The sequence below is a fragment of the Crinia signifera genome, chromosome 4, assembly GCF_055691185.1.
Source record: "Crinia signifera chromosome 4, ASM5569118v1, whole genome shotgun sequence".
NCBI classification, from domain to species: domain Eukaryota; kingdom Metazoa; phylum Chordata; class Amphibia; order Anura; family Myobatrachidae; genus Crinia; species Crinia signifera.
The window spans coordinates 251,565,446-251,591,523 of NC_139220.1; the positions used below are offsets into that span (position 1 = coordinate 251,565,446).

The 26,078-nt window shown below is 43.0% G+C and overlaps 1 protein-coding gene across 1 annotated transcript in view; it reads left to right on the top strand.

The window, feature by feature from the left end:
- The window catches only part of MCTP2 (multiple C2 and transmembrane domain containing 2), a 181,184-nt gene that overhangs the window by 140,358 nt on the left and 14,748 nt on the right, over positions 1 to 26,078 (top strand). Inside the window, exons 19-20 of the mRNA XM_083184241.1 lie at positions 19,832 to 19,951; positions 21,705 to 21,746. Coding sequence (XP_083040367.1) covers positions 19,832 to 19,951; positions 21,705 to 21,746 — 162 coding nt within the window. The remainder of the gene's footprint in view (positions 1 to 19,831; positions 19,952 to 21,704; positions 21,747 to 26,078) is intronic.

Consider the following 26,078-nt stretch of genomic DNA (forward strand, 5'->3'; position numbering starts at 1 on the left):
TATGCAACTTTGCCATATCTTGCTGCACCCCTTTTTGGACCCCAATGGGGTACAAGGGTATTTTACTCCCACAGTATTTTTTGATAATGCTATTGCGTCCTTACTGGCAGTCTCTTTGGTTATCTCAAAATATTTTCCAGCCTGACTTCTCCACAAGATCTGAGTCTCTCATGCACTTTCTTTACCTACTCCCATTCACCATTCTACGACATATATTGGACCTCTGTGGACTGCCCAACATAACACATTATAAGACTTGCTTCTAGTCTCTAAACCAGCGGCATAACTATAGCACCGCAGCCCCCGCCACCGCGCGGGGGGGGGGTTGCTGTGCATGTGGGGGCGCCGGGGGCTGCGGTGCTATAGTTAAACCCCCCCCCCCCTCAATTCCCCGCAGACTTACCTATAGCGCTGGTCATGGCGGCTCCGTTCTTCTGCTGAGGACCACCAGAAAATGGCCGCCCCCATAAAGCACACAGGAACTGCTCCCTGAAAACAAATTTATTTAGACTAGGTTATCAAAATCCCATATCGCCCACATAATCTCCACAAGTTATCCTATCCAATTACTGTTTATCCCCTCTCTATGTACAGTACACACGTAACTCTACATATTTTATTAACGTTCATATCTCGCTGACCGCAGGCACAACAGGATTTTGTAGCCCAGCAAGAACCTCTGCAGTCAGGTTGGACCATTACACAGTAGTTGGCACCTATTCTGTATAGGATTTAGGTGATAGGTTGACATTGAAAAAGGGTCTACACAGACTAAATGGCAACATGGTGAAAAAGTTGATGTGAGGTTTTCACTTGGACTACGACTGGGAATGATAAAGTGCGCTGAGCACATCAGTTGCAGATTGGGGCACATGGGGGTACACTAATTGGGGGTCCACATGCTAAAATGTCAAAATTGACAAGATTGAAAACTGGTTTTCTGCCTTGTGACCCATACCCTTTGTGTATAGATGTCCATTTCCATTGTAAGCTTGCAAGCCCGGGCCCTCTTCGCTCTTTCTCTGTTATTACTCAGTTCTTTTTTATTGTTGTGTGTATCCAATTGCAGAACGCAGTAGAATATGTTGACGAGGGTGGATCAATAAGTACCTGTGTTTGAATACAGGTGGTGTTGCTGAGGAAAGTTGGTATAACTATCGTGTACTACCATCTTTCAAAAAACGCCATACCAAATTTCAGATTGATTCTTAGGTTAGTTTTTACACCACAACAATGCACCCGCTCCCTCATCCACTTATGTTGCAGCCAAATTGCATGAATTGCGCTATAAAAGGTTTCCACATCCACCGTACTCGCCCGACTTGGCTCCCTGCATCTTATTTCTGTTCCCTAACCTGAAAACGTGGCTCGCGGGGAAAAAAATTCAGCTCGAACGAGGAGGTCATCGTCAAGACAGAAGCATACGTGAGTTTGACAAATCTTATTTTTTAGAAGGTTTAAAGAAATGGCAAGGACGTTGGGAAAAGTGTATTGCCGTTAAAGGAGATTATACTGTAAATAAAAAAAAATTGTGAAAAATGTTCCTCTTCATTCTTAACACAGGTACTTATTGATCCACCCTCGTATAAGTAAATTATGATAAAAAAATTTAACTCCAAAACAATTTATAGTTTAATGCTTGTGTCTCACTCGCCCTGTACAAAGTGAGTGGTATCTTTGTTCCCAAAATATATATTAAATAATAATTTAGAAGGAGCAACTTCAGGTGTACATGATCTTGGCACATAGACCATGCACCTGCTGTATTTATTTATGTGGTACAGAAACTTTTAGTAACGTCTGTTACCGTATACTGCAAAGATTGATTAAACATCATAAACTCCCTTATGTAACAATATATTGCGTGTTTCATACTAGTTTGATGGTAAATGGTGGAAATATTATTTTAAAATGAGAAACTAGATATACTTTATTTATACCCAGTTTTAAAGCCAACACATTTTCATATCTTTTAATTACTTAAATATTCCAGTAGGTGGCGCCAAAATACCATGAATGGATTTCTGTTTTATTCACCATCTGAGTTTTCTTAATTTATTTGATTTTTTTTTTTTACTTCATTGGTTTTTAGCTAGTTTCTAATCTTAAAACCACTTCAGGATATGTGTAATTTTTACAGTGTTCCAGCCTTACCAAGGTGCTGCTATCCTGAAGCTATGTTGGCTTTTATTGGAACTGTCTGGGTACAGTGATAGAATTTTGCATTCTAAAGCAATATTTTCCAGAACTGTAGCACCTCGCCAGGTGTTTTTAAACTAAGGCTGATTGTTATTAGATTTCTAGACTTAGGACACCTTTTTGTGGGGGTTTAAAAAAAATTTTTTTTGTGTAATTGTTTTTGGAATATACTGGACATTGTTTCTATTAATTCAGTTACATGTGCTATAACTAGTGGAAAGTGACTTTTGATTATTTTAGTAATGTCTAAAGCTGAGTACACACACACAAAGATTTATCTGTCCAATCTGCCAGGTGGGAACAAAAATCTGGAAACGTATATTAGCAAATTACAGGCAAAATTTGCTCCCAAATGCTGGAAACAGACAAAAACAATTGCTTGGAATTTTTTTTTTATATCAGATTAAGGTACTTATGTAATATCTGGGCTCCCATTTTTCTTATGAGACCGCGTCCCCTCATGGGGCTCGCCACGCTTTGGGCACGGTGGCTCGCTGCGCTCGCCACACTATATAAAATCAACTCCATGCGTAGTTGGATAGTAGGGGTATGAAAAAAAGGGGTGCATTTAACATGGGAGCCCAGATAATACATAAATACCCAGATTGATGTAAACCGTTTGACTGACCATTGTTCTGTTTTCCAGCGTTTGGGAGCAAATTTTCATTGTCCTTTGCTCCCATACTGTATATTTCCAGGTTTTTGTTCCTACCAGGTAGATTGGACGGATACATCTGTAGGTGTGTATACAGCTTTAGACAAGTATCCTATGTTTACTGCTTTCACCTGTGCGGCTTAATTTAAAAACAATCTCAGTACAGATGGGGCAGGTCCCATCCTGGCTGGCGGATCGCCAGAACGTCTGCGCTGGCGACCCGCCAGCAGCCGCGCCAGCAAATACACTGAGACGCGCGTGCGTCTCACGCACACGCACGTCTCAGTCTCCGTCGCCAGCGCGACGGAAACCCTGTCCGTCTCCGCCTCAGGGAGACGGACAGGGTTAGGGGGGGTTAGGGGGGGATGCGGGCAGGCGGCGGGGACCCGGGGGAACGGATGGAAGCGCCGTCGGAAGGGGACGCGCGCGCCTCTCGTGCGCGCGCGTCCCCTTCTCACCATCGCCATGGTGCTGGCGGGGGATGGCGGCTGGCGACGCCAGCGCCATCCCCTGCCAAGATGGGACCTGCCCCATCTGTATATATTTTTTAAAAACTTGGACTGTGATGCATTCAGATTAAAATGTTTAGCCGTAGTGGTCCTTAAAACTGTTTTACTTTACAAGTTGAGCCTTCTGTATCCAAATTTACATTATATCAAATATGCAAAAAAAACATAATTTTTTTTTGAGCGTGACTGATGGCTCAGTGTACACGCTATGTTTAATGCACAACATGAATAAAGATACTGTATTGTAAAAGGTATGTATGTATTTTGTGTTTACATTTGGGTTCCATAACAACATACAGCATTATGGTCTGCAAATATTGCAATATATGGAAAAAAAATACTTCTGATACCAAGCATTTTGGATATGGGAGACACAGCCTGTACATGGGAGTCACACAAACAGGGCCTGAACAAAATAACAGGTCCTTTTTGATGAGGTTACATATAGCCTCCTTGTGTGTTATTAAACATCCCTTCTATATACACAATTCCATAGTGTGACTCAGTGGCATAAGTTTGTCCCAGTTGCCCGGAGGCAAGATAAATTATTGGTGCCCTCTCCCCCACACACACACACAGCACCTTATATAAATATATGTAAGCATGTATGTATGTACAGATGGGGCAGGTCCCATCTTGGCAGGGGATGGCGCTGGCATCGCCAGCCGCCATCCCCCGCCAGCGCCATGACGATGGTGAGAAGGGGACGCGCGCGCACGTCCCCTTCCGACGGCGCTTCCATCCGTTCCCCCGGGTCCCCGCCGCCTGCCCGCATCCCCCCCTAACCCTGTCCGTCTCCCTGAGGCGGAGACGGACAGGGTTTCCGTCGCGCTGGCGACGGAGACGCGCGTGCGCGTGAGTCGCACGCGCGTCTCAGTGTATTCGCTGGCGCGGCTGCTGGCGGGTCGCCAGCGCAGACGTTCTGGCGATCCGCCAGCCAGGATGGGACCTGCCCCATCTGTATGTATGTGTGTATGTTACGTATATTATGTTTTGCTTATTTTTTTATGTCCTCTGTGTATGGATGCTGCAGTATTATAAGGATGATAATATTATTTTAATAAAGCATACGTACTATTCAAAGTTATACTTTTGAATGAATGCTTTAGGTAACATTACGACTACGTTGTCATACTCACCATTGTCAATATGACTACTTCCCAAATCAAAGTCCTTTTCTATGAATACATATTAGCTGACCTTGTAGGATTCCGCTTGAGAAATCCAGTTGGAAATCATATAATGTTGTGAATAGCATACCTTCCACGCTGCAAAATTCCTCATATTGTGTCTTCACAGCCATCTAGTAAACTTCATAGGGACAGATGCACTAAGCTTCAAACGTGATAAAATGCAGAGTGATAAACAGCCAGCCAATCAGCTCCTGCCTGACCTTTTTCAAACAGTCTGTGACAGGGGTGGGGAACCTTTTTTTGTTACACGGGCCATTTTAAATGGATGAAATCCTTCCGGGGGCCATATCAAAATTTGCACCTTTAAAAGTACCTTGATTCCCCCGACCCAAGCTCTGGCTTTTGCAGATTAACTGCTGCCGGCTGCTGCTGCTGGACGCCTGCCGCCGCATTACTACCTCACGCGAGACTCCCGGGGTGGGCCACACAAACTGCCTAGGCCCGCGGGCCGGAGATTCTCCACCCCTGGTTTATGACATGGAAGTTAGGAGCTGATTGGTTTGTTGTTTATCACTCTCCATTTTATCACGTTTGAAGCTTAGTGCATCTGACCCATAAGCTGCAGAGGTTCCAAACATGTGTGAGTCTCCCAGACCATATAGTAGAGTAGATATAAATGCTTTAAAATATGTACTGGACAGGTAGAATTGTCAGGTGAGTACAGTAAGCCATACGGTGAGCAAATATACAATATACTGTATTGCACAATGTAAATAGGAGAACCAGAAACATTTTTTTTTTCTTTCAACCAGATCAAATCAGTCCCTATATAGAACAGTTATGTTTTTTTCAATGGAAGCAAAATGTTGTATGAATGACTTTTCATATAAATGAAAAGTCTGTATTATATTTGTCCGATTTATCGACATTCATTATGTCGACAAAACAATGACCTAGTCAAATGGACGACTTTCATCATGTAGACAATATTGCATCTGGTGGCCCCGTGGCGATTCTCCTGCATTCTCCTGGTGGCATTGGCATCATCTTGTGGGCCCTAGTTATTGTGTGACTGTCAGTTCTCCAATCCCCAGGCATTACAGTAAGTATTTCTCCACAATCCCTAACCCTCCCTCTAGTCTAGTGCCTAACCCTAACCTCCACCTCCCACAACTTGGACCTTTCCTCACCAATCTGACAATGTTGGCAAGATAACTGTCTGTTGATATCAACATTGTGGTATTGATTTTATGAATGTTGAGATGGTATGTGCATCCTCACACTTGTGATGCCGGCAGTCAGTAGACCAACAGGTAACACCCCACTGTGGCCTAACCCTGATTATCCCTGACATACTGGCACTGGCATTGTATGCAGTGTCAGACCTCCGACGCCATTCCTTACTGCATTGTCAGCATTCAAGTATCGGTGTTCCGACTGCGTGCATCCCTGAATGGTTGACATTGTTATTATCAACCTTATGGCAATAATCTATACTAACATCTGGAAGTCATTCTGTAAATTACTAGATTTATTGGTAAACTTGCCTTTTTTAAGAACAAATGGGAGCTGTCATACCGTGGAGATAAAATTACATTTGTTGGGCGGCTCCCATTGCATACGGTTCAAGGGTTGTCTTAAGGATAAGACCGCCCCTATCCTACATTGGACAGTTCGCAACTCAAACAACTGTTCCAAAGGACTCCGGACAGCCTGTTCCCAATGTTGTTGACAAAGGGCTTTTCCAATGCCTCCGGACAGCCAAGAGAGCTCTGGTTTCACCCCACACCACATTTTGCCACATGCACCCCCATCCATACTGTAATGTTTGCAAAATTAATAAGACATAATGACCTAATGCAACTTTGATACAGGAGATCTGCGGGTTCTAAGGAATTGATAGGCTGCAGTCTAATGACTTTTGGTTCAAACTCAAGAAGTGACTGCCCCCCTTTATAGATTTAAATGTCTCTTCTACTTTTTCATCTACAACATGTGGTGTCGACCACCGCAGCTGACCAGACGTTCTCCATAACCATTTCCTGCCAACTTGGTTACTCCCTGTAAATTCTACTGTCTGGCCCCAGTGGCATAACTTGAAATTTTGCAGACCCCTGCAAAAAAAATCATAATTCCTGGCGCCCCCTCAATACATTTTTTTTTATCATTTTTTTTTACCTATTGCTCATTTCCAGGGGTTACGTGGTCATGCTCTTTTCCAGGGGCTTCTTATTCATTGCCAAGTTTTTTTTTTGCTGTTGCTTGGTACTAGTGAGTTACATGCTTGTTGCCATATGCTACCTCTATTATGACTCCATCTGTCCAGTAGGACCTCTAGCATCTGTTTCCTCCAATGCTGCGTCCATTTTTGAAGGGCCATTTTCAGCAGACTCCATACAGATGGCCAGACCCATTGGAATCTGTAGAGATCCTGCGTCCCCACAGCTCTAGCTCCCTCAATCAGTGCCATTGTGACGTCACTGTCTGGCCCGATGGCTGACCTTGTTTAACTGCATGACTCAAGGCTACAGTTTCCAATATTGCACAGCTTCCAAGAGTTCTAACTTTTATTTATTTTTAATTTCCCTATGTAAGATATATCTACAAGTGTACTACTCTTGTCTGGGTGGATATGAATTTCTATAATTCTAATGTTTCTCTCCAATTAAAAACCTAATTAATGACCAGCTGAAAATGCCATTTTTATTTCTTCCAGTGTTAAAAGGCAATTCACTTTCTTAAGTTGTGAAATCTGGATAGAGATGGGTCCAGGTTTCTGTGATGGTTATATCTGGTCCACATGAGCCATAAACATCAGTGGCCATTGAAGATCTGATTGCCATGGGTTATATAACATTATACTACCTTTTGTGTTGGGTTTTATTTTTTTAAAACGTTATTTAATTGTTTGTTTATTTTGGTCAACATGTATGCTGTGCAACCCAGAAAAAGAAGAGGTGGATGCGAGTCCTTCATGCCATCAAGTGTATGGTGCAGTGCATAGGAGGAGGAAGTCACTCCACCCCCCATCATGGTGCCATATTTGTCATTGGGAGGTTCAAACCTAGTGATGTTTTGCGTAGAGTTATCTGGCATGTCCCTGCCCACTTTACATGTCATTTATAAGTGAACACCTTATAAACAAACCTACTGTGCTCACTTCATTAGTCTAACACTTATATGTGTTCATGAATTAGGCCAAACAGAAACGCTGCCTGATACCATTCTTGTTTTACATATTCTGCTTAGAATTTAATACAATACAGAGTTATTTTTGTAGAATGGCTGACCAACTACCTGTAGGCAGAACGCAGCATGATGGTGGGACTCTCCTCTGCTGCCCCCTACTGTTTGTTTTCTATACTCCTAGCGTCAGTGTTAATCCTTTTATTTATCATATAACTTGTAAAATAAATAGAACATATAGTGAAGACATTGGCAAGGTTAGAAATAATAATAATGATGGATTGGCTTGATGGGCACTTCTTGCCTATCATACGGCCAAGCTGCTCCCACAACAGCTCTATGGGGTTGAGATCTGGTGACTGCACTGGCCACTCCATTACAGACAGAATACCAGCTGCCTGCTTCTTCCCTAAATAGTTCTTGCATAATTTGGAGGTGTGCTTTGTGTCATTGGCCAGTTAAAGTAGTAAATTGGCTCCAATAAAGTGTTGTCTACAGGGTACAGCATGGCATTGCAAAATGGAGTGATAGCCTTCCTTATTCAAAATTCCTTTTCGTCTTATACAAATCTCCCACTTTACCCGCACTAAACCATCACATTACCTCCACCATGCTTGACAGATGGCTCTGGCAATCTTCCAGCATCTTTCACTAGCTCTGCGTCTCACAAATGTTCTCCCATTCCCCGGCTCCACCCTCACGACGTTCCTGCTTCCCTGCCGCCTCAACTCTCCTGCTCCCTGCTTTGTGGCTGCTGCTCCTCAGCCTTCAGCTTACGCTGCTTTCTTTGGCCTCCAGCAGCCGCCGCTGCTACAGCTCTCTTCAGTCTCCGGTAGCGCTGCTCCTTGGACCCGGACCATTGCGGCCATGTAAACAGCCAATCAGGTGCCACCACTGCCTAATTGATTGGCTGCAGAGCTATGAGCTCCGATTGACTTACGACCACTTCCAAGCTGTCTGTCAGTTATTGCTGCCGGCCAGGCACCTTACTCAGCCAGATACCCGGCATAATGTTGGGCAGTCCCTGTCCTGTGCCCCTGTGGTGCCAGCTGCCACCACCACCGCTAAGGCTGTCCCAGTGGGATCTAGACTACATCGCGTTTAACACTATTGGGGCCTACACACTTAACGATTTGCACCAGCGTTTTAGCATGGACGACTTCCCTTGAGTTTCCCGGAATCTAGATCGAGTGTCAGCGATGTGCCAGCAATTGTTATAAGCTATTAAGTATATGCGATTTCGAACTTAAGCAAGGGGGGAGGGGAAATTAATTGACGTTAATCACTATCACTAGTTTCACAAAACAAGGGCAATACATAGTCGCTTGCTAAGCGATGTTACAAGGTTTATACTGCATGCATGATCTACATCTCCCGGCGCTATCGCTATGGGCCTTACACACACAGCAATGTGTGTTTAATGTCTATGTAATATAGTCAGATCCCTTGGAAAATAGGACTTTATCGCCACGTGTGTAGGTCCCATAAGAAAGCATTCGTTCTGTATTTGGGCTGTTTTTCCACATTGTAATGCATTTGGGGGAAATTACTGTAAAAAACAATAACTACAGTAATTTTTTCGGACCTCTGCTCACACCGCAATGCAGACACAATGGATTAAATTGTTGGAGATTTTGTGTTATAGAGATAAAAAGCAGTAATAATGCAATATTTGTCTTTTCAGTGTGCACATTTGAAATAACCCGATGTTGACATTTTTTTAATTTGTACAAAATATAGGGAGAGACATGATAATGAAGATGAATTAAACTCTTTGTCCAGAGAGACAGAAGAAAAAAAATTCTGTTTGATGTATAAAACAGTCCGCGTCAGCAGCTTCACACCGCCTGCGCATGACATATACTCTGCATAGCATAGCTATTTTAAATAAGATAACTGCGTGCTTTAAAGCCTAAGGGATGCATTGCAGGTTCGAGGTCTAATCTATTGTATGGGAGGTCAAAGAGTGTTAATGCACTCATCTGAGATTAGACTCCCTGCCTAATTGCTCCAGTCCCTGATTTGAACAGTTTATAAGGTGAGGCTGCTTTTCAGCATTTACAGAATGTCTGACAGTCTGTAAGGATGAAGTAACTGTTTGAATACTTTCTTTTCTTGTTACTGTTACCCATTGTAATAGACTATACATTTCTGTTTTATAAGACCTTCTTTATATGTTATATTTTATTTATGGGTTTACTTGCCAATGTGTCAGTGGTCTAATGGAAGGGATGTAAGTTACTGCAGCGATTGTGGCACCATTCGATAAGCCCACAGTCTGGTCAATCAGAATCAACTTTATTGGCCATGTATGCTTGCGCACACTAGGAATTTTTTGTGGATTTACAGTGCAGCATCAAGCAGGGATGAAGGGGGGGGGAGGCATTACATACATTACATTAAGACATTACATGTGGGGAACACATGCCCACCGAGTTGCACAGCGCCTAGGCAGCCATCAGCGGCGCCACTGGTCGCAGAAACAGCCAGGTAGGTAACATTAAGCAGAGACAGTACAATTATCACACAGGGAACACATACCCACCAAGCTCAACAGTGCCTAGGCAGCCATCAGCGGCGCCACTGGTCGCTGAAACAGCCAGGTAGGTAACAATACAAGCAGAGACAGTACAGTTATCACACAGGGAACATATTTGGCTGAGCTGCACAGCTCCTAGGCAGCCATCAGCGGCGCCATCTTGATCATGCTGCTCAAAGGCAGCAGTAATAATAATATTTGTATTTACAGTATGAACCACTTTTCTTCCAAAGCTGACACACCCTGCCAGCTTGTTGCTGGCAGGGTGTGCAACCAGTGAAGGTACAGCATACAGGCTTTGCATACAGTGGGGGTAGAGGTATATGATGAAGATCATGGTAAAGAAACAGTAAAACAAAGAGTAATACATAGCTTTTCTCAGCTCAGAGGCGGAGACAGATAGTAATTTGGGAAAAGCAAAATAGAATGTGGCAGTGTTTCGGTTTATGTCCAAATCCAGTCCAAACTCCAGTTCTAACTCATTGCTTGCTTTAGATGAATCCACCATGCTCTTGGGCCATTCCTGGTTCCAAAAATATGGCGGACAAAAGACTGGGGGTCCCCCATATTTTGGAACCAGCACTGGGCTCCAACAGCCAGCGGTGTCATGCCACAGCCAGGGGACACATTTTATGCAAGGTCCCCCAGGACTGTCCCTGGCGTCCCTGGGCAGAGGACACGGGCTGATAATTTGGTGGTGGAAATAGATATAAGATTTAACACTGGGTTTTGTTGTGGAACAGTAAGTCCGAACAAGCCTCCCCCACATGCAGGGACTTGGTGAACCACAAGTCCCAGCATGTGGGACATTAAAGGGCTCTCTGTGATTTGTAGTCCAACAACATTTATTTATTAACAGTTTCTTATATAACACATACATATTCCGCAGCGCTTGACAGTGAATATTTGAACATTCACATCAGTCATGACAAATGTTACAAGTAAATAAAAGTTTGACGCCCGAACCCTGAACTATAGAGCCGGCTCTTTGTATACTCACAGGCAGCTCTCCCCCAGGTACTGGGGGAATCAGTGACATCAATCACTGGAACTCCTCTCACCCAAACAGGGCTGAGCTTCAGGGGAGTTCACCACTTGATTGGATGTAGCCTTCTCCATGGGTGGGTGAGAGGATTCCCAGTGACTAACATTGCTGGGATTGCTGAATTAGTCGGGAAGGACCGCCAGTGACCACTAGAGGCCACTCGTTGGACGGAAAAAAAAAAAACGTTTTTGTGCTAAATGATGTCCTACTGTAAAGTGAAAGCAATTTTTGCAGCAACACGGATTTGTTTAAAACTTGCTGGAGAGGCAGCTGTGAAGAAAGATATTGGCGTTCGGAGCAGATTGGAACTGGGGGTGGGATGAAGAGTTTGTGGTCACAGCTCAAAGTAAAAGTACACTGCAGAATCTGTCATTTTGGCAGTCTTTTTACTAGTAGATTATATTGAAGATTATTTACACATTACATAATAGTACACACTGTCTCTTTTTAAACAGTGTACAGTACCTTGAATACATTGGGTCAAAGTAATACAAGTGCAGCAACTTGGGTATTTCTGCACACAGGATTGTGCTGATCATTAGCTTTTGGCTAAAGCAGTGTGTCACAGAAGAGTGGATGCATAAGACCAGAAGAACCAGGTCGGATCACTTAGCATGAGTAGGTGTGAGTGCTGGTGATCGTTATGGCGGCCTCTGCATCACACGGAACGAGGGGGTGGTGCAGCCACTGTGGCCCCATTGAATACAGGTGGATACTCATATTAGACTTTCATGCACCCCCCAGGGTGCAGTATTTTGGCAGAGATCTGTGTGACCAGAATCAGGACCCCTGTCTAGCTGTCACTGTAGACGGTACGGTGTAAGAGTCTCTCAGGTTGACAACCCTTCATACAGCAAATTAGCTGTGGCATGTATGTGTGCATCATGCTGTGCTGTTTGTTGGGATAATATGGGGTATAACCTGGAATAACTGTTACTGTATGGGAAACCAGTTACAGTAAGCTGGATATACTTGCAGAGAGTAATTCATCCTTCCCCAAACCGCATTCTTGGAATGGATTTCACTGCATCATTCCCCTAAAAATAAATAAAACAAAGGTCGGAAGTTCATAGTCCACAGATGATCCATATTCACACTCTGAAATGGGGAGAAATATTTCAGCAGCATAGCACTGTAATAGACTGGGTGTTTCATCTGTATATAAAAATTAAAAATTCAAACAAAAATCTGGCCTTCATAAAGAACAAGTCCTTTGGGCATATGGCTCATTATGCATATCCGTTTAATTACTAGAACACTTGGGATAGCTTCTCTGTTGCCCTTCCTTTCAACTTCCAGTTTGAACAGTTTCTTCGGATGGAATATGTTGAACAGGCCTGCGTAATAAGTCCAGCAGGTCCTCTATAGAAAGTCAATATCCCGGCAAAACAACAAAGAGGCAGAGCCAGAAATAGCTGAGAGAAAAACAAATGTTGTCAGTGCAATTTTATCATATCCTTTCCCCCAGAAAGATATGTGCTCTAATGTTTTCTGAGATGCTTTACTGGCACAAATCTAGGCTCATCTGTTGGCAAACTAACTTTAAGTTTTCAAACCTCACCACTATGAAGTCATTCGCACAGGACAGTAGCATGACAGAAGAGGCCTGTCAAATGAATCTTATTTGCCACGCAGCGGTAATGTGGTAAAGGTATGCCAATTTATGCCTTGCTACTGCATCTATGTCCATGTAATATTGGATTAGGGGGCCTGATTCCAAATTGTAATTAATTGTACAGCCACAGTAAAGCGGCTGCACCTCTGTACAAGTAATATGCAAATTCAACCGGGGGTGTCTGTATTCATCAGTATCCGGACTGATCATAGAATGACTCAAAGTAGACATATGGTCAACCACTAATGGTCGACAGTCAAAAGGTCAACAGACAATATGTCGACAGGGTTTAAAGGTCGACAGGCAATAGGTCAACATGGTCAAAAGGTTGACATGAAAAAGGTTGACGTGCAATTTTTTTACTTCATTTTCAGCCGACATGTGCCGACAGGCGGTATTTCATGCCCGACCATCCACTAGGGCGTGGAGGGAGAAAAAAAAATAGTGTGCTGAGCTTGAAGCATGGCGACATAGACACCCTTAAAACATTAAAAACTCATGTTAACCTTTTTCCATGTCGACCTTTGGACCCTGTCGACCTTTGGACCCTGTCGACCATTAGTGGTTGACCATATGATTGTAGATCTAGACACTGTAGATGTTTTGTACCATAACTGTATGCATCTGTGAGATCCAAGTGCCATGTGGAAGGTTGCATCATTAGCTAACAGGACACCAGACTAGCCATAGGATCCAGCCAGGTCCAGCATGTCTGTATCCGACGACATAGACTCTGGACCCAGCACAACTATAAAACATGGACAAGAAGCCCCATGTTGCAGCCCTCACACATTCCTCCAAACTCCGCAGTACGTTATTCATGAAAATAGGGGAGGTTATTCACATTTTTTTAGGGAGAGGGGGTGTTGATCATATACAGTATGGTAGAACTACAACTGTTAAGTTTTGATTTTGTATTTACACTGTTTCAGTAATCATTTCCTAGGGATTGAATCCATTTATATGGGGCCTGATTTAGATGTGGACAGAATGCTGTCCTTCAACACAAAGTACCGATGTTCATCAATTTTGGAATGTGTGGGACCTGTTCTGCACATGTGTGAAGGGGACCTATTACGCAGGATGCAAATGCCAGCAAACTGTCAATGATTGGGAGTTTGCTGTTGTTTGGATGTCGGATAATGGTGGCAACGACTTCTGTTGCTCAAAACGGAGGCATGTTACAACCATTGCGGTTGAGGGAGGAGTCCAGGATCTCAAGGGATGGAGATTTTCTAGCCACTTGTTAGTTCCTGCGGAAGCCGGCTCGCACTGCCCCATTGGTCATGCAGCCAGCCAATGGTGGCAGAGATCATCAGATACTACATCCTAGGACACCGTTCGGGGCATTTTTTTTTTTTTAATTCAATATTCTTTATTAAACATGTTTCCAAATAGCATACAAACGTTTACATTCTTGTTTTCTTATATTCTTTATACCAATATACTTTATACATAACAAACATACATCTTCTATAAAATCCCTGGCGGCGCCTTGTGACCCTCCCTGAGTCTACAGGGGCCCCCAATACGCATCCGCCTAATCTGTCCACATCTTCTTCTTCCATCTCACTCCCCCCCCCCATCATTCTCCCGCATTCATACCCCCCCCCATCCCCCCCACCCCCCCTATTTCTTTTCTGTGGTGTTATTACTGGGTTTCTTTGGTTCACTTATCTTATCCTTCCTTTTTTGGTTTCCACCTATGTTTTTATTGCCTGTTTTACACTAGTGTGTCTCGTTTTATAATCCCACCTCAATTATTTTTATATACAAGTGCCACCTTCCTTTCATATTTCTATATATGTATATGTGTTTTGATTACTGTACCTTTCTATTGAGTTTTTAAAGTGCTCTTTGTGCCCTAACCTTTTTATAACTATACATTTGCTGTTATTTCTCACATCTATTTATGCTTTTATTTATTTCTAAGTGCATTTATGCATAAAATTATAAAAAAAAAAAAAAAAAACTGGAAATACGAAGCGCTGGTGTGGAGAGGCCCAATGGAACCCTCCTTTCTATTCTACTCTACAGTGTGGTTTTAATTCATTGTGTACTCTCCCCTTTGCCATTTTCACATTGGTGTGCGTCTTTGTTTTGTGCAATGTGTAATTTATTCAAAATATTTTGATTTCATCCATTTATCCCATATTCTATTGTGCTCACTTATATTATCCATTTCTCTAATTGAGGCATATTTCTCGTGGGCTATCGTTTTATTTACCAGGTTTATCCACTCATTCTTTCTCGGGCTTTCATGTGACATCCAGCCTCTCGCTATTAGTACTTTTGCCAGGGCCAACATTCTTTCTGTTAGTTTATTATTACACCCCTTCCTACCTTCCTTGATATTGATACCTAACAAGCAGGCTTTAACACCTATACATTCCCTATTGACCCCTATTTCGGCCATAATGTTCTTCACTTCTCCCCAGAATTTTTGTGTTTTTCTGCACTGCCATAACAGATGGAAGAAAGTCCCCTTCGTTTGGCTGCATTTTGGGCACTGGTCATTTTTACTTCCGTCATATTGTCTCAACCTCTCTGGTGTGATATAAGATCTATGGATTATATAGTATTGGATTTGTTGAAATCTAATCGACCTCGTCGCTCTTGTATGCGACGACATCGCCTGATCCCACTCTTGGTCCGTCATGACCCCTAGGTCTCCTTCCCACTTTTTCCTGGTTTTTTCAATCTGGGGGTTTTTTAGTTCCTTTATTAATATTTTGTAGATCCCTGCCACATTGACCTTGTTCCCCTGTTTTAATATCTTTTTTATCGGAGAGTCCTGGATATCTATTATTTTTTCCCCTAGCACTTGTCTCAGTCTACTCCTAAGCTGTAGATACCTAAAACCATGTCCTTTTGGGATATTATATTCCATTTCTAATTGGTTATACGTCTTGAGTCCCCCGTTATGATACACCTGACCAATAGTTTTTATCCCTACCTTCTCCCATATTGTTTTAATCTCCTTGGTCTTATTCCTTAGTTCTACTTTCCCCCTGTCGTCTCCGACCCATATTGGGATCTCAGGATCCAGACTATCATTCCCCAGCATCTTGTTCGTATAAGTCCATATTTTCATTGCTTGTTTGAGTATTGAATTTTTTACTCTCAAGATATTACTCGAAAGAAGTATTTGCCTCGGGTCATAATTACCATATGTCTGCATAATCAATGTTTTTATCTGCTCTGTCGCCTCTCCTTTGATCCATGTCTGCAGGTGGCTTAATTGTGCTGCCACGTAGTATAACCTAAAGTGGGGAAGGCCCATTCCTCCCATCTGTTTTGGTCTCCTGAGAGTATCCAGTTTGATCCTAGCTCTCTTTTTCCCCCATATGAACGATGTGGTTATACTATCTAACCATTTAAACAATTTTACGGGTATATACCAGGGGGCTTGTAAAAATATGTACAATAATTTTGGGAGTATTACCATCTTTATTAGATTTATTCTACCTGTCATCGTGAGGGGGAGCTTACTCCATGTTTTAACCTTTTCTTGGTATAATTTAATTGCGGGGATAACATTTAATGTAATATACTCCTTGGGGGCGTTTGATACTATTATACCCAAATAACGCGTATTGTCGGTCCATTTTAGCACTGTACTTTCTATGTTCTCTGGGCATTTCCCCACCATTGGCAGAATATTGGACTTTCCCCAGTTTATTTTTAACCCGGAATACTCTCCATGTTCCTCCATAATTTCCAACACAACCGGTATTGCCTGCGTGTAATTGGCCAAATATATCATCATGTCATCCGCATACATCGATACTAGTTCTTTTTTCTGTCCCATTTGTTCCAACCCCCTTATTTCCTGATTGTCTCTTAGTCTACATGCTAGGGGCTCCATTGCCAGATTAAAAAGTACTGGGGAGAGCGGGCACCCTTGTCTGGTTCCTCTAGTCAGAACAAAGGGTTCTGTAGTGTACCCGTTCACCTGGACTCTTGCCATTGGCGATTGGTACAATAACTTTATCCACTTTATTATTTGTGGGCCAAATCCAACTTTCTCCAATACTACCCAAAGGTAGTCCCACTCTACGCAGTCATAGGCCTTTGCCGCGTCCAGGGTAACCACTGCTGCTTCATCTCCATTTTCCCTTTCCACCTGGGTATTAATAAAAAAACGTCTGATATTTATGGCTGTACTTTGCCCCTTCCTAAACCCGGTTTGATCGGGGTGGATAATTTTATTCACCACTCCCTCAATTCTATTTGCTATTACCTTTGCTAAGATTTTTGCATCCAAATTGATTAAGGATATGGGTCTATAAGATTCAGGGTTCATGGGATTCTTCCCCTCTTTTGGTATCACCACAATGACTGCTTCATTCGTTGATATTGGTAATTTCCCCTCACCCCTACAGACATTAAATACTTCTGTCAACCAGGGGGCAAATACTTCCGTATGTTTTTTATACAGCTCGGGTGGTAACCCATCACTGCCAGCCGCCTTTCCTTTTGGCAGTTCCTTAATAGCCCATCTAACCTCCTCTATCTTTATATTTTGCTCCAACCCTTCACGCTCTTCCTGGCTAATGGCAGGGAGGGACACCTTATCCAAATATCTTCTTATCTCCTCCTCATTTTTCTGTAGCCCTGATGTATATAACCCTTCATAAAACTGGGTGAATATCTGTGCCATTTCCTGGATCTTGTCTGTTACTACCCCATTCTCATTTTCCATCCTTAATATATTTTTGGAGGGAGTGTTATTATTAATTAAGTGGGCCATATAACTGCCTGGTCTATCACTGTTTAGGTATCTGCTGTGGGATTTAAACATTTCCTGTCTCACTGCTATTTCTTTGAGTTCATTAACCCATATTTTATTAACCCGCGCCCACTCACTCTTATCGCTTTCTAATTTAGTTTGCCAATATTTAATTTCCAGGTCCTTACTTTCCTTCTCCAACTCCTGTTTTTTTTCCCGAGAACCCTTCTTTATATTTGCAATTCTTTTGATTAGTGAGCCCCTGATTACTGCTTTCCCTGCATCCCATACGATATCCTTTGTTGTGGTTTTGTCATTATACTCGAAGTATTACTGCCACTCTTGTACCAATTCGAGCCCATTCCCCATTTGACCCAACCATACTGGATGACATTTCCAGAGGCTGCATCCTCTCTCCACATTCTGTTTTAGTTGTATCATTATGGGTGCATGATCCGAAATACCTCGGGGAAGATACTCTATTTTTTCCACTTTAGCTAATGTCCCGTCATCTACAAACGCTATGTCAATGCGGGACAGTGCCTCATATGATTGGGAGTGACATGAGTATGCTTGGGTGTTTGGGAATTTCTCCCTCCATGCGTCCCTCCATCCAATGTTTATCATGAATTTATCCAGGCCCTTATTTCCCCCTTTCCCCACCCCTAATTTCCTTGACCATCGATCTATTTGGGGATTCATGACGTTGTTGAAGTCCCCGATGCAGATCATGTCTGCCCCCTGGGACCTCGACACAAAGTCCACCGCACGTAACAGCACCTCGTATTGAAAAGGAGGAGGTATATACACCGCAATCAGGCACATTGGTTTGTTAAATATCTCACATTGCAGAAATATATACCTCCCCTTCTCATCTATCTCCTGTCTAATGCAGCGGAAGGGTGTATTTTTATGAACGATAACGGATATACCTCTTGAGTCATGGGTGAAGCAGGCGTGAAACATCTGCCCCATCCATGCCCTCTTTAATGCCATAACCCTATCCGGTACCAGATGAGTTTCACTTAAACATGTTATATGAGCCCCGTATTTTTTAGCCTGGTTTAAAACTGTAGCTCTCTTAATTTTTTCATTTAAGCCCCGAGTGTTCCAATATAGTACCTTAACCATATCCTACTGCGATTTTATAACCATTTTCAATACATACGTGGAACCAACCCATCTTATCCCTCGACCACTGTTTGTGAACCCTGTATCCTCCCTCCCTCCCCCCCCTACCCCCCTCCCTATATGCCACCCCCTTGCCAGCATATCTTAGACCTCCCCCTCCCCACTCAATCATATCCCCCCCCATCCCCTTTCACCCTGGGTTATAAGGCTGGATTTTTTATGTCCTGCCCTATTCCAACATCCACTCTTCACCAGGGGCACCTTCTACCCTGATGACCTCCCTGGATGACTCGCTTTCCGGCGTGCTGCCGATTTACCCCATTTTTCCTTGCTATTCTATTTCTTGGTACAGAGGACCTATCTAAAGGGACATCGAGGAGACAGGTATGGCAACACAGATATAGGTGAGGGATGAGGGAGAGAGGAAAAAAAAAAAAAAAAAAAAAGGAGAAGGGGGGGGGGGGGGGGGGGGGGGGAAACCTTTGGAGAACACCCATCACCAGAAATACCATTTATCTCGAGGGGGGGGTCGGATCAACCTTGTTTCATCCCTGTTTAACACCAATGTCACTCACTAAAGGTCCAAACCGGCCTCCTACTCCCGAAGACAAAACACAATGAATTTTTAAAGAGACACAGTCCTAATACAGTACAAGTTATCTCGTGGGGATCTGATTGACCATATTTTCATCCCTTTTATCACTTAAAGTCAATACCCGTCCTCCTGCTCACAATTTTTCCCTCAGACACCAGGGAAACTTTTCTTTTCTTTTCCCCCATTTCCCCTCTCCTCCCTCCCCCTCCCTCCTTCCCCTTCCCCTTTACAGAGACACAGTCCAAAACGTACAAGTTTTTCTCGGGAAGATCGAGTTACCGTTCGGGGCATTAATGTAGTAGGAGGCATGAAGCTATCACTGCTGCTTTTATGTAAGCAGCAGCAATTCCAACTATATATGAATCTGGCCCATTGAGCACCAACTTGCGATCCTTCCTTATCGATTTATCAATAAAGCTTAGGGTTTATTGAATGAAGTCTGAAGTGGTTCTCCTGTGTTCTCATGTCTTTTGATTCTTCTTTTCATTGTAGATATTTGTTATAACCCTATGGAATCTGGAGCTTTACATGATACCACTGTTCCTGCTACTCCTCTTCGCTTACAACTTCACCATGATCACAGCGGGGAAGGTCTGCACCCAAGACAATCTGGTGAGAAAAGACGACTACTGATTTTTACTCTGAATTTTGCAATGACATATATATATATATACATATATATATATATAGTTGGTTGTTTATCACTCTCCATTTTATCACTTTTGAAGCTTAGTGCATCTGGCCCTCTTTGTCTTATCTCTTTGGCTCTCATACAATATTCTGGGGTAGATGATTGAAGCAGTGATAAGGGAGGAGAACTGGCCCATGGCTACTCTGTAAAATGTTCTATTATGCAAATGATAGATGTTACTTCCGTGCTGATTGGTTGCCATGGGCCACTTCTCTTCTGGCTCACTTCTCCTCCCTTATCATTGCTTCATACATCTGCACCTGGGTGAGCGTTTCATTCAGTAAACATTAAGCCTGACTGTTTTCAAGCTGTGTGTTGTAATAAATTACAGAAATATTGAAATTTTCTTAAATAAACAATATATAGATATAGATATAGGAAGGCCTGAAAGGACCCAAGGGGTATTTACAGAGATGTCTCCTCCTGCACTTTGGCTGCCAATATTCCATCTTGGCGCACCAGGTACCATGTGCGTCTTTTTTGCCCAAATTGGCATCTTCATCACAATACAATGTGGCAAAACCACTTGATGAGGCTGCACTTATTCATTTGATTTGACTCCTACAGCTGTGTGCGGCAGAGTCTGGATACGAAGTGATCTCACATTGCAAAGTTCTATTGTGCTCTCTCTAAAGACTCCGCCAGATGTAGCAAGCTTCAAAAAGTGATACAATGGAGAGTGATAAACAACCAGCTACAGTGGCGTAGCTACTTATTATGCGCCCCCCCCCGCCGCTAAAAAAAATTCGCCTCCCCTCGGCAGCCCCCTCCCCTATGCCCATACCTGCCCACCCGCTGCTGTCTGCGGTACCTGCCTGCCGAGCCGTCACGGTCCCGTAGCGCTGGCTCCTGCTGCTAATAATGAAACGTGACTCTTAGAAAATGGCTGCCCCCATACTGCAGACAGAAAACTGTCTGCAGTATGGGGGCAGCCATTTTCTAAGTGTCCGTTTTCATTATAGAAGCAGGAGCCAGCGCTAGGAGAGACGGGACTATGACGGCAGGCACGGCAGGCAGGTACCGCAGACAGCAGCGGGTAACTATAGCCCCGCAGACCCCCGGCGCCCAAACTTGCTCTGCGCCTCCCCGCCACCGCGGGGGCTGCAGAGCTATAGTTACGCCACTGACCAGCCAATCAGCTCCTAACTGTCATATCACAGGCTGTGTTTGAAATATGGCAGGTAGGAGCTTATTGGCTGGTTGTTTATCTCTCTCCACTTTATCACATTTTGAAGCTTGATACATCTGGTCCTCCGCACCCAGATATACAAGTGTCACAAAGATGCAAAAAAAAACCCTTGCACAAGCTGATTTGCGCAAGACATGGTGGCTCATACACACCAGGCAACCTGCGCCTTATGTAGTCTAGGTTCATGAGGACGCTTCTGTATGTAGATGGAATAACAAATAGCTTGATTCCACAGTTCTCAAAACCGTTTCATAAGTGTTGTCGCAGACACCGATATATCCTGTATACTACTGTACATGTATCTGAATACTATTTATGTTGTCTAACTGGCAGTATTACATATACCTGTACGTGTGTGTGGGGAACACAGTGTATTATGAGCTAATCTTTGTTTGATACTGTAACTGAAAATGAAAGAATGTGTATGTCGTGAGTTCTGTATATTTATTTATTCTGACTGTTACATTTTTTTCTCTCCCTTACAGGAAGGCATGGATATTGGTGAGGACGATGAGGATGATGAAAAAGTAAGTTAAATACAGAAATCAGCATGTTTGAGCCTCAGTATTAATAACACTAAGCAAATCTTGAATTGCAATCATTTAAAAATAACAATACTTTCACACTGCAGAAATAACCCATGTCCAACCTGGGTATGTTGCCAGACCGACCCTGGTCTCAGTGCGGTGTGAAAATGACATTTGGAAAAACCTTGGTCCAGTAACCCAGCATTCCGACCTGGGTTAAAAGAAGGGTTTTACCCGGGGTGCTGGGCAGTGCAAATGGATAACCCAGGTTGATCAACCAGGTTCCCATTTACACTATAGGGAGGAGGCAGTGTCCATTTCAAGCACTGCCTCCTCCCCCGCACCCCAATGCTGCCCCTCCCCTGTGTGATGTCAGCTCCCAGGACCCGCGTCCAAATCCTGTGTGCGAACCTGCATTTGCGATATAAAAGGGTATAAAAATAATAAAAACAGATATTAATTTTCTTTTCCTAAGGAAAAAGTAAATCATGTCAATGCTGTCTATATAATGATGGGTATATGATAGTTTGAGTTTTAAATTGCAAAGCATTATGGGTATTTTCTTTTATTTATTGCAGTTTGTGTCTTTTTTTTTTTTTTCTTTTGTGTTTGTTACTGCAAATGGAACCTACGCTTCTGTTTGTCGCAAGCGAACTACAATGTTTATAAATATAGGCAAATTGCTGAAACATTTTCAATGCAAGGTTTGCCAAGCAGACATAAATATTAATGAAGGAGAAATCTGCCGCACTTTTCCTGGTGTCGGCATTCAGCAGGTGTGGGGGTGACTCTTTGGGGCTGTGTGCAAGCAACTATTTTTAAAACCTGTTCAATGCATTTAGATTGTTAATACGTTTTTACTTTAACACGTATACCTAAAGAATATAAATCACAATGTATGGTACATAATCACGGAACAGACCCTGTATATAAATAGAATAGGTATTTATTTGTGTGTATTTAACTGTTCATGTTAACGGTGCGTTACTATCAGTAGAGTGTAAGTATGTGCATCGGAAAGTCTAAAATCACTTAGTGCTCCCACAGGTATTCTGCTTATTTTCTTCTACAAGGCTACTGTAGCATGTGCTCAGTCAGATACCAAACACCATGTACAACGATATTGATGGATTGATAAAAATAGTCCAAATGAGTGATCCACATAGTGGAGCCAACAGCCGTGAAAAAGCAAAAAGCATGTTTACCAAAGTGGAGAAACAGAGATGTCTGTGAACCTTCTATATAGTGTGAGCATTAGCAGAAGCTCACGATCCTCATGCTTGGTGCTAGGAACATCTGTTTCTTGGGGATAGGGTTGATAAGTGGAATGACTGGATATACATGCTGCAAATAAGTGTCCTATCTCTAAGGCTGCTGCTATCGTGGTGGCCGCTGCAGGGAGATCCGGTGGTACTTGTTTTCAGTAGCCACGATGAGACATTAGGTAGGCTGCTGGCCTTGTTATGTGTCAATGGCTGGCCTGAGATGAATTATCCAAAATGTATGTTTAATAATGAAAATATTGACAATGATTTCATTAGAAAAGTTTTACAAATCGCCAGCTTTTAATATGTTTTCTGTGTGCGGGATACCTATGACAGGCATAAGTTGTACAACTGGGGAAGGGTCACCAAACTGTTGGTAATGGGCATAAACATTTTTAAGGTTTCAGTTTTAGATTTCTAATACTCTACACTCCTTTGTGTATACCTTGCTTCTGCTTGGAGCACTGTTTGCGTATTCCTTGCTTCTGCATGCTAACCTATTGCATCCACATGAGTGGATGCAGTTAGAATCCCGACACTTTCTCCCTCTATGGGTGTCCACGACAGTTTGTCCCCCCCTTGTCGGGATTCCGGCGTCGGGGTTTTGACTGCCGGGATTTCGTACAAATCCCCACATGAGACCCAGAAACAATTAAACCCCTGAGGGTGCCTTCTATTGCAGACTTGCCTCACAGGTCCTGAGCCTTAACCTGCGGGGTAAACACTGGTAATTTGCTGCTGTGGGTAACTGATATCTCCCCCATATGGGTCCATACATCAGTTCAACCTTACAGCTGTAATAGTTCCGAAAATGATGAAGTTGGTTCTGTTAATGTATCTTAGGGCCTAATTCAGGTCTGATCAGAAGGGGCTGAATTCAGCCCTGTTTTGATGGTTGTGGGTCTGTGCACAACCAGACCCCATGTGTGAACGCCTTTGGCAAATATGACACTTGCTTAGGCGTTTGCATCGGTAGGGGAGGGGGGTGGGCAGGGGCGGCATCAGGGGAAGACCCAACAGTTTATGGGCATCGCTATTAAAAAGGCTGGGCGTTTCCCCTGGAAATGCAAACTTGCCAATGTCTGCTCGGAGCAGCCAGCTGACGTCACATTACGTCAGCGCCCCCTCCCCCTTATTGGTGTATAGCGACTGTTCTGAAAGTCAGTTTAGACTTTTATTACCTGCGGCAGGAGAAATAATTCAATGGTGAATGGCCATTGAATAATTCTTGTGCTAGCAGCCGCATGCGAGGGGATGTGTTAGCAGACACATACTCTACCCTACCATGCTACCGAGGGGATTCGGACAGGAAGGGGGCATTTGATGGGGCAGCGCTTACGTACTCGCTAGGCAGTGAGTGTACGCTGCCTAGCAAGCAGGTCTGAATTACATTAGGTCCTTAGTGTCTTCGCACTGCACATGCAGGGAGTTGTGCAAACACCTAATTACACCTATTCTCATGGAGATCTTTTGCAGCAGGTATAGGGCTATGGCTAATTGCTATGAAAGCAAGCACACAAATGGGGATAGACCAGCTCCAGAGATGTGTACACAACTGTTGGTTACGTCTGCGTCTGCCCATAAAGCTTTTTTGAAAAATGATTTACAAATTAATATAATTAATATCCCATCGTATACATGGTTCCAGATCCTTGCTGTAGTCTGTCCAGGGGTCGCATAATGGATTGGAGTCCACTTGTGGGAACTCTACTTTTCAACTGCTATTAATATAAATACATCTACAGTATCTGTGCGGTGACTCTTGGTGACTTTATTTACAAGCAACTGCTTCGTTGTGAAGATCAAATAACATTTAATGCAAATATAGGTTACTGAAAGCCATAATCGGCTACGTTCACAAGTATTACAGGTAAATAGGATTTATCACCTGAAATAATTGATAATTTAATTAATAAAGTAACAATTCTGTGTAACTTTTATTTTTTTTTTATCAAATATTTAGCATTTGTAATTGGATAATTAAAAGCTGGCAAATTGTATAAGTTTGGTGAGAACGTGTGTGTGTGACAAACCTTCATATCTCAGAAATGTTTAATTGAACCAGTTTGCGGATCAATTTGCAGCCTGTCTGAGCATTTCTCCTAATCAGGGGAAGTGATAGAAGATTTCAAACAACATTTAATTAACACTGAGCATTGTCATGCTAATCATAAGAAATACTGAGCTATATATATATATATATATATATATATATATATATATATATATATATATCTCAATAATGATTGGCCCTTGTTAATGAGTAAACAAAGAGTCCTATGACATCTGTGACCACTTTATAATATAACCCTCCCTCCCCCCCCCCCCCCCCCCCCCCCCCCCCCCCCCCCCCATCTAGATAAATTGATCCACCAGCAACAATAGACCGTCAGTGGCATTAGCCCATTCCCCACTAGTGGTTCTATAAGGTGTGCCCAAATTAAAAAGGAGACTACGGTTGTATGTATATAATATTTTAATGAAAGAATGTCATTACCCTGCTCTCTACACCGCCTTCATCCTGCGATCAATTTCTGAAGCAAGCTCGCCTTCTGCGCAAAGAAATTGGACAAGCGCTCTTTGCACTGATCTGGAGGAATCCATCATGCATCCGACCGCGCAAAATAAACTTTCCAGGAATGAAGAAACTGAGGTGAAGTTGTTAACTTCACATGCGCAACTGGGAAAAACCCAGGCCACCTATCGCCAAATGCACACAGTAACCCACTGCGATACACCACTACAGAAAAGTCGCCTTTTTATTTAGGCACGCCTTCTAGATCCCCAGTGTCCCGAAGCACCTACTGTGACACTAATACCCTGGTTCTCCATCAGCAGTTGCAGTTACCCCATGCTTGGTGCCAGCGATGAGACCCAATGTGGTGTGCACTGTCCGTATGCAAGAGTCACAGTAGGTCACAACTCACCCATTTGTGTGCAGATGCACTGTAACTATCCAGTAGAATTAACCCAACAGTCATAAACCATTGAGATGCATATGGATTAGAATCACTTAAAAGTACTTTAATGTATGTATGAGCTTTTGACATATGCGCAGTATACTAAA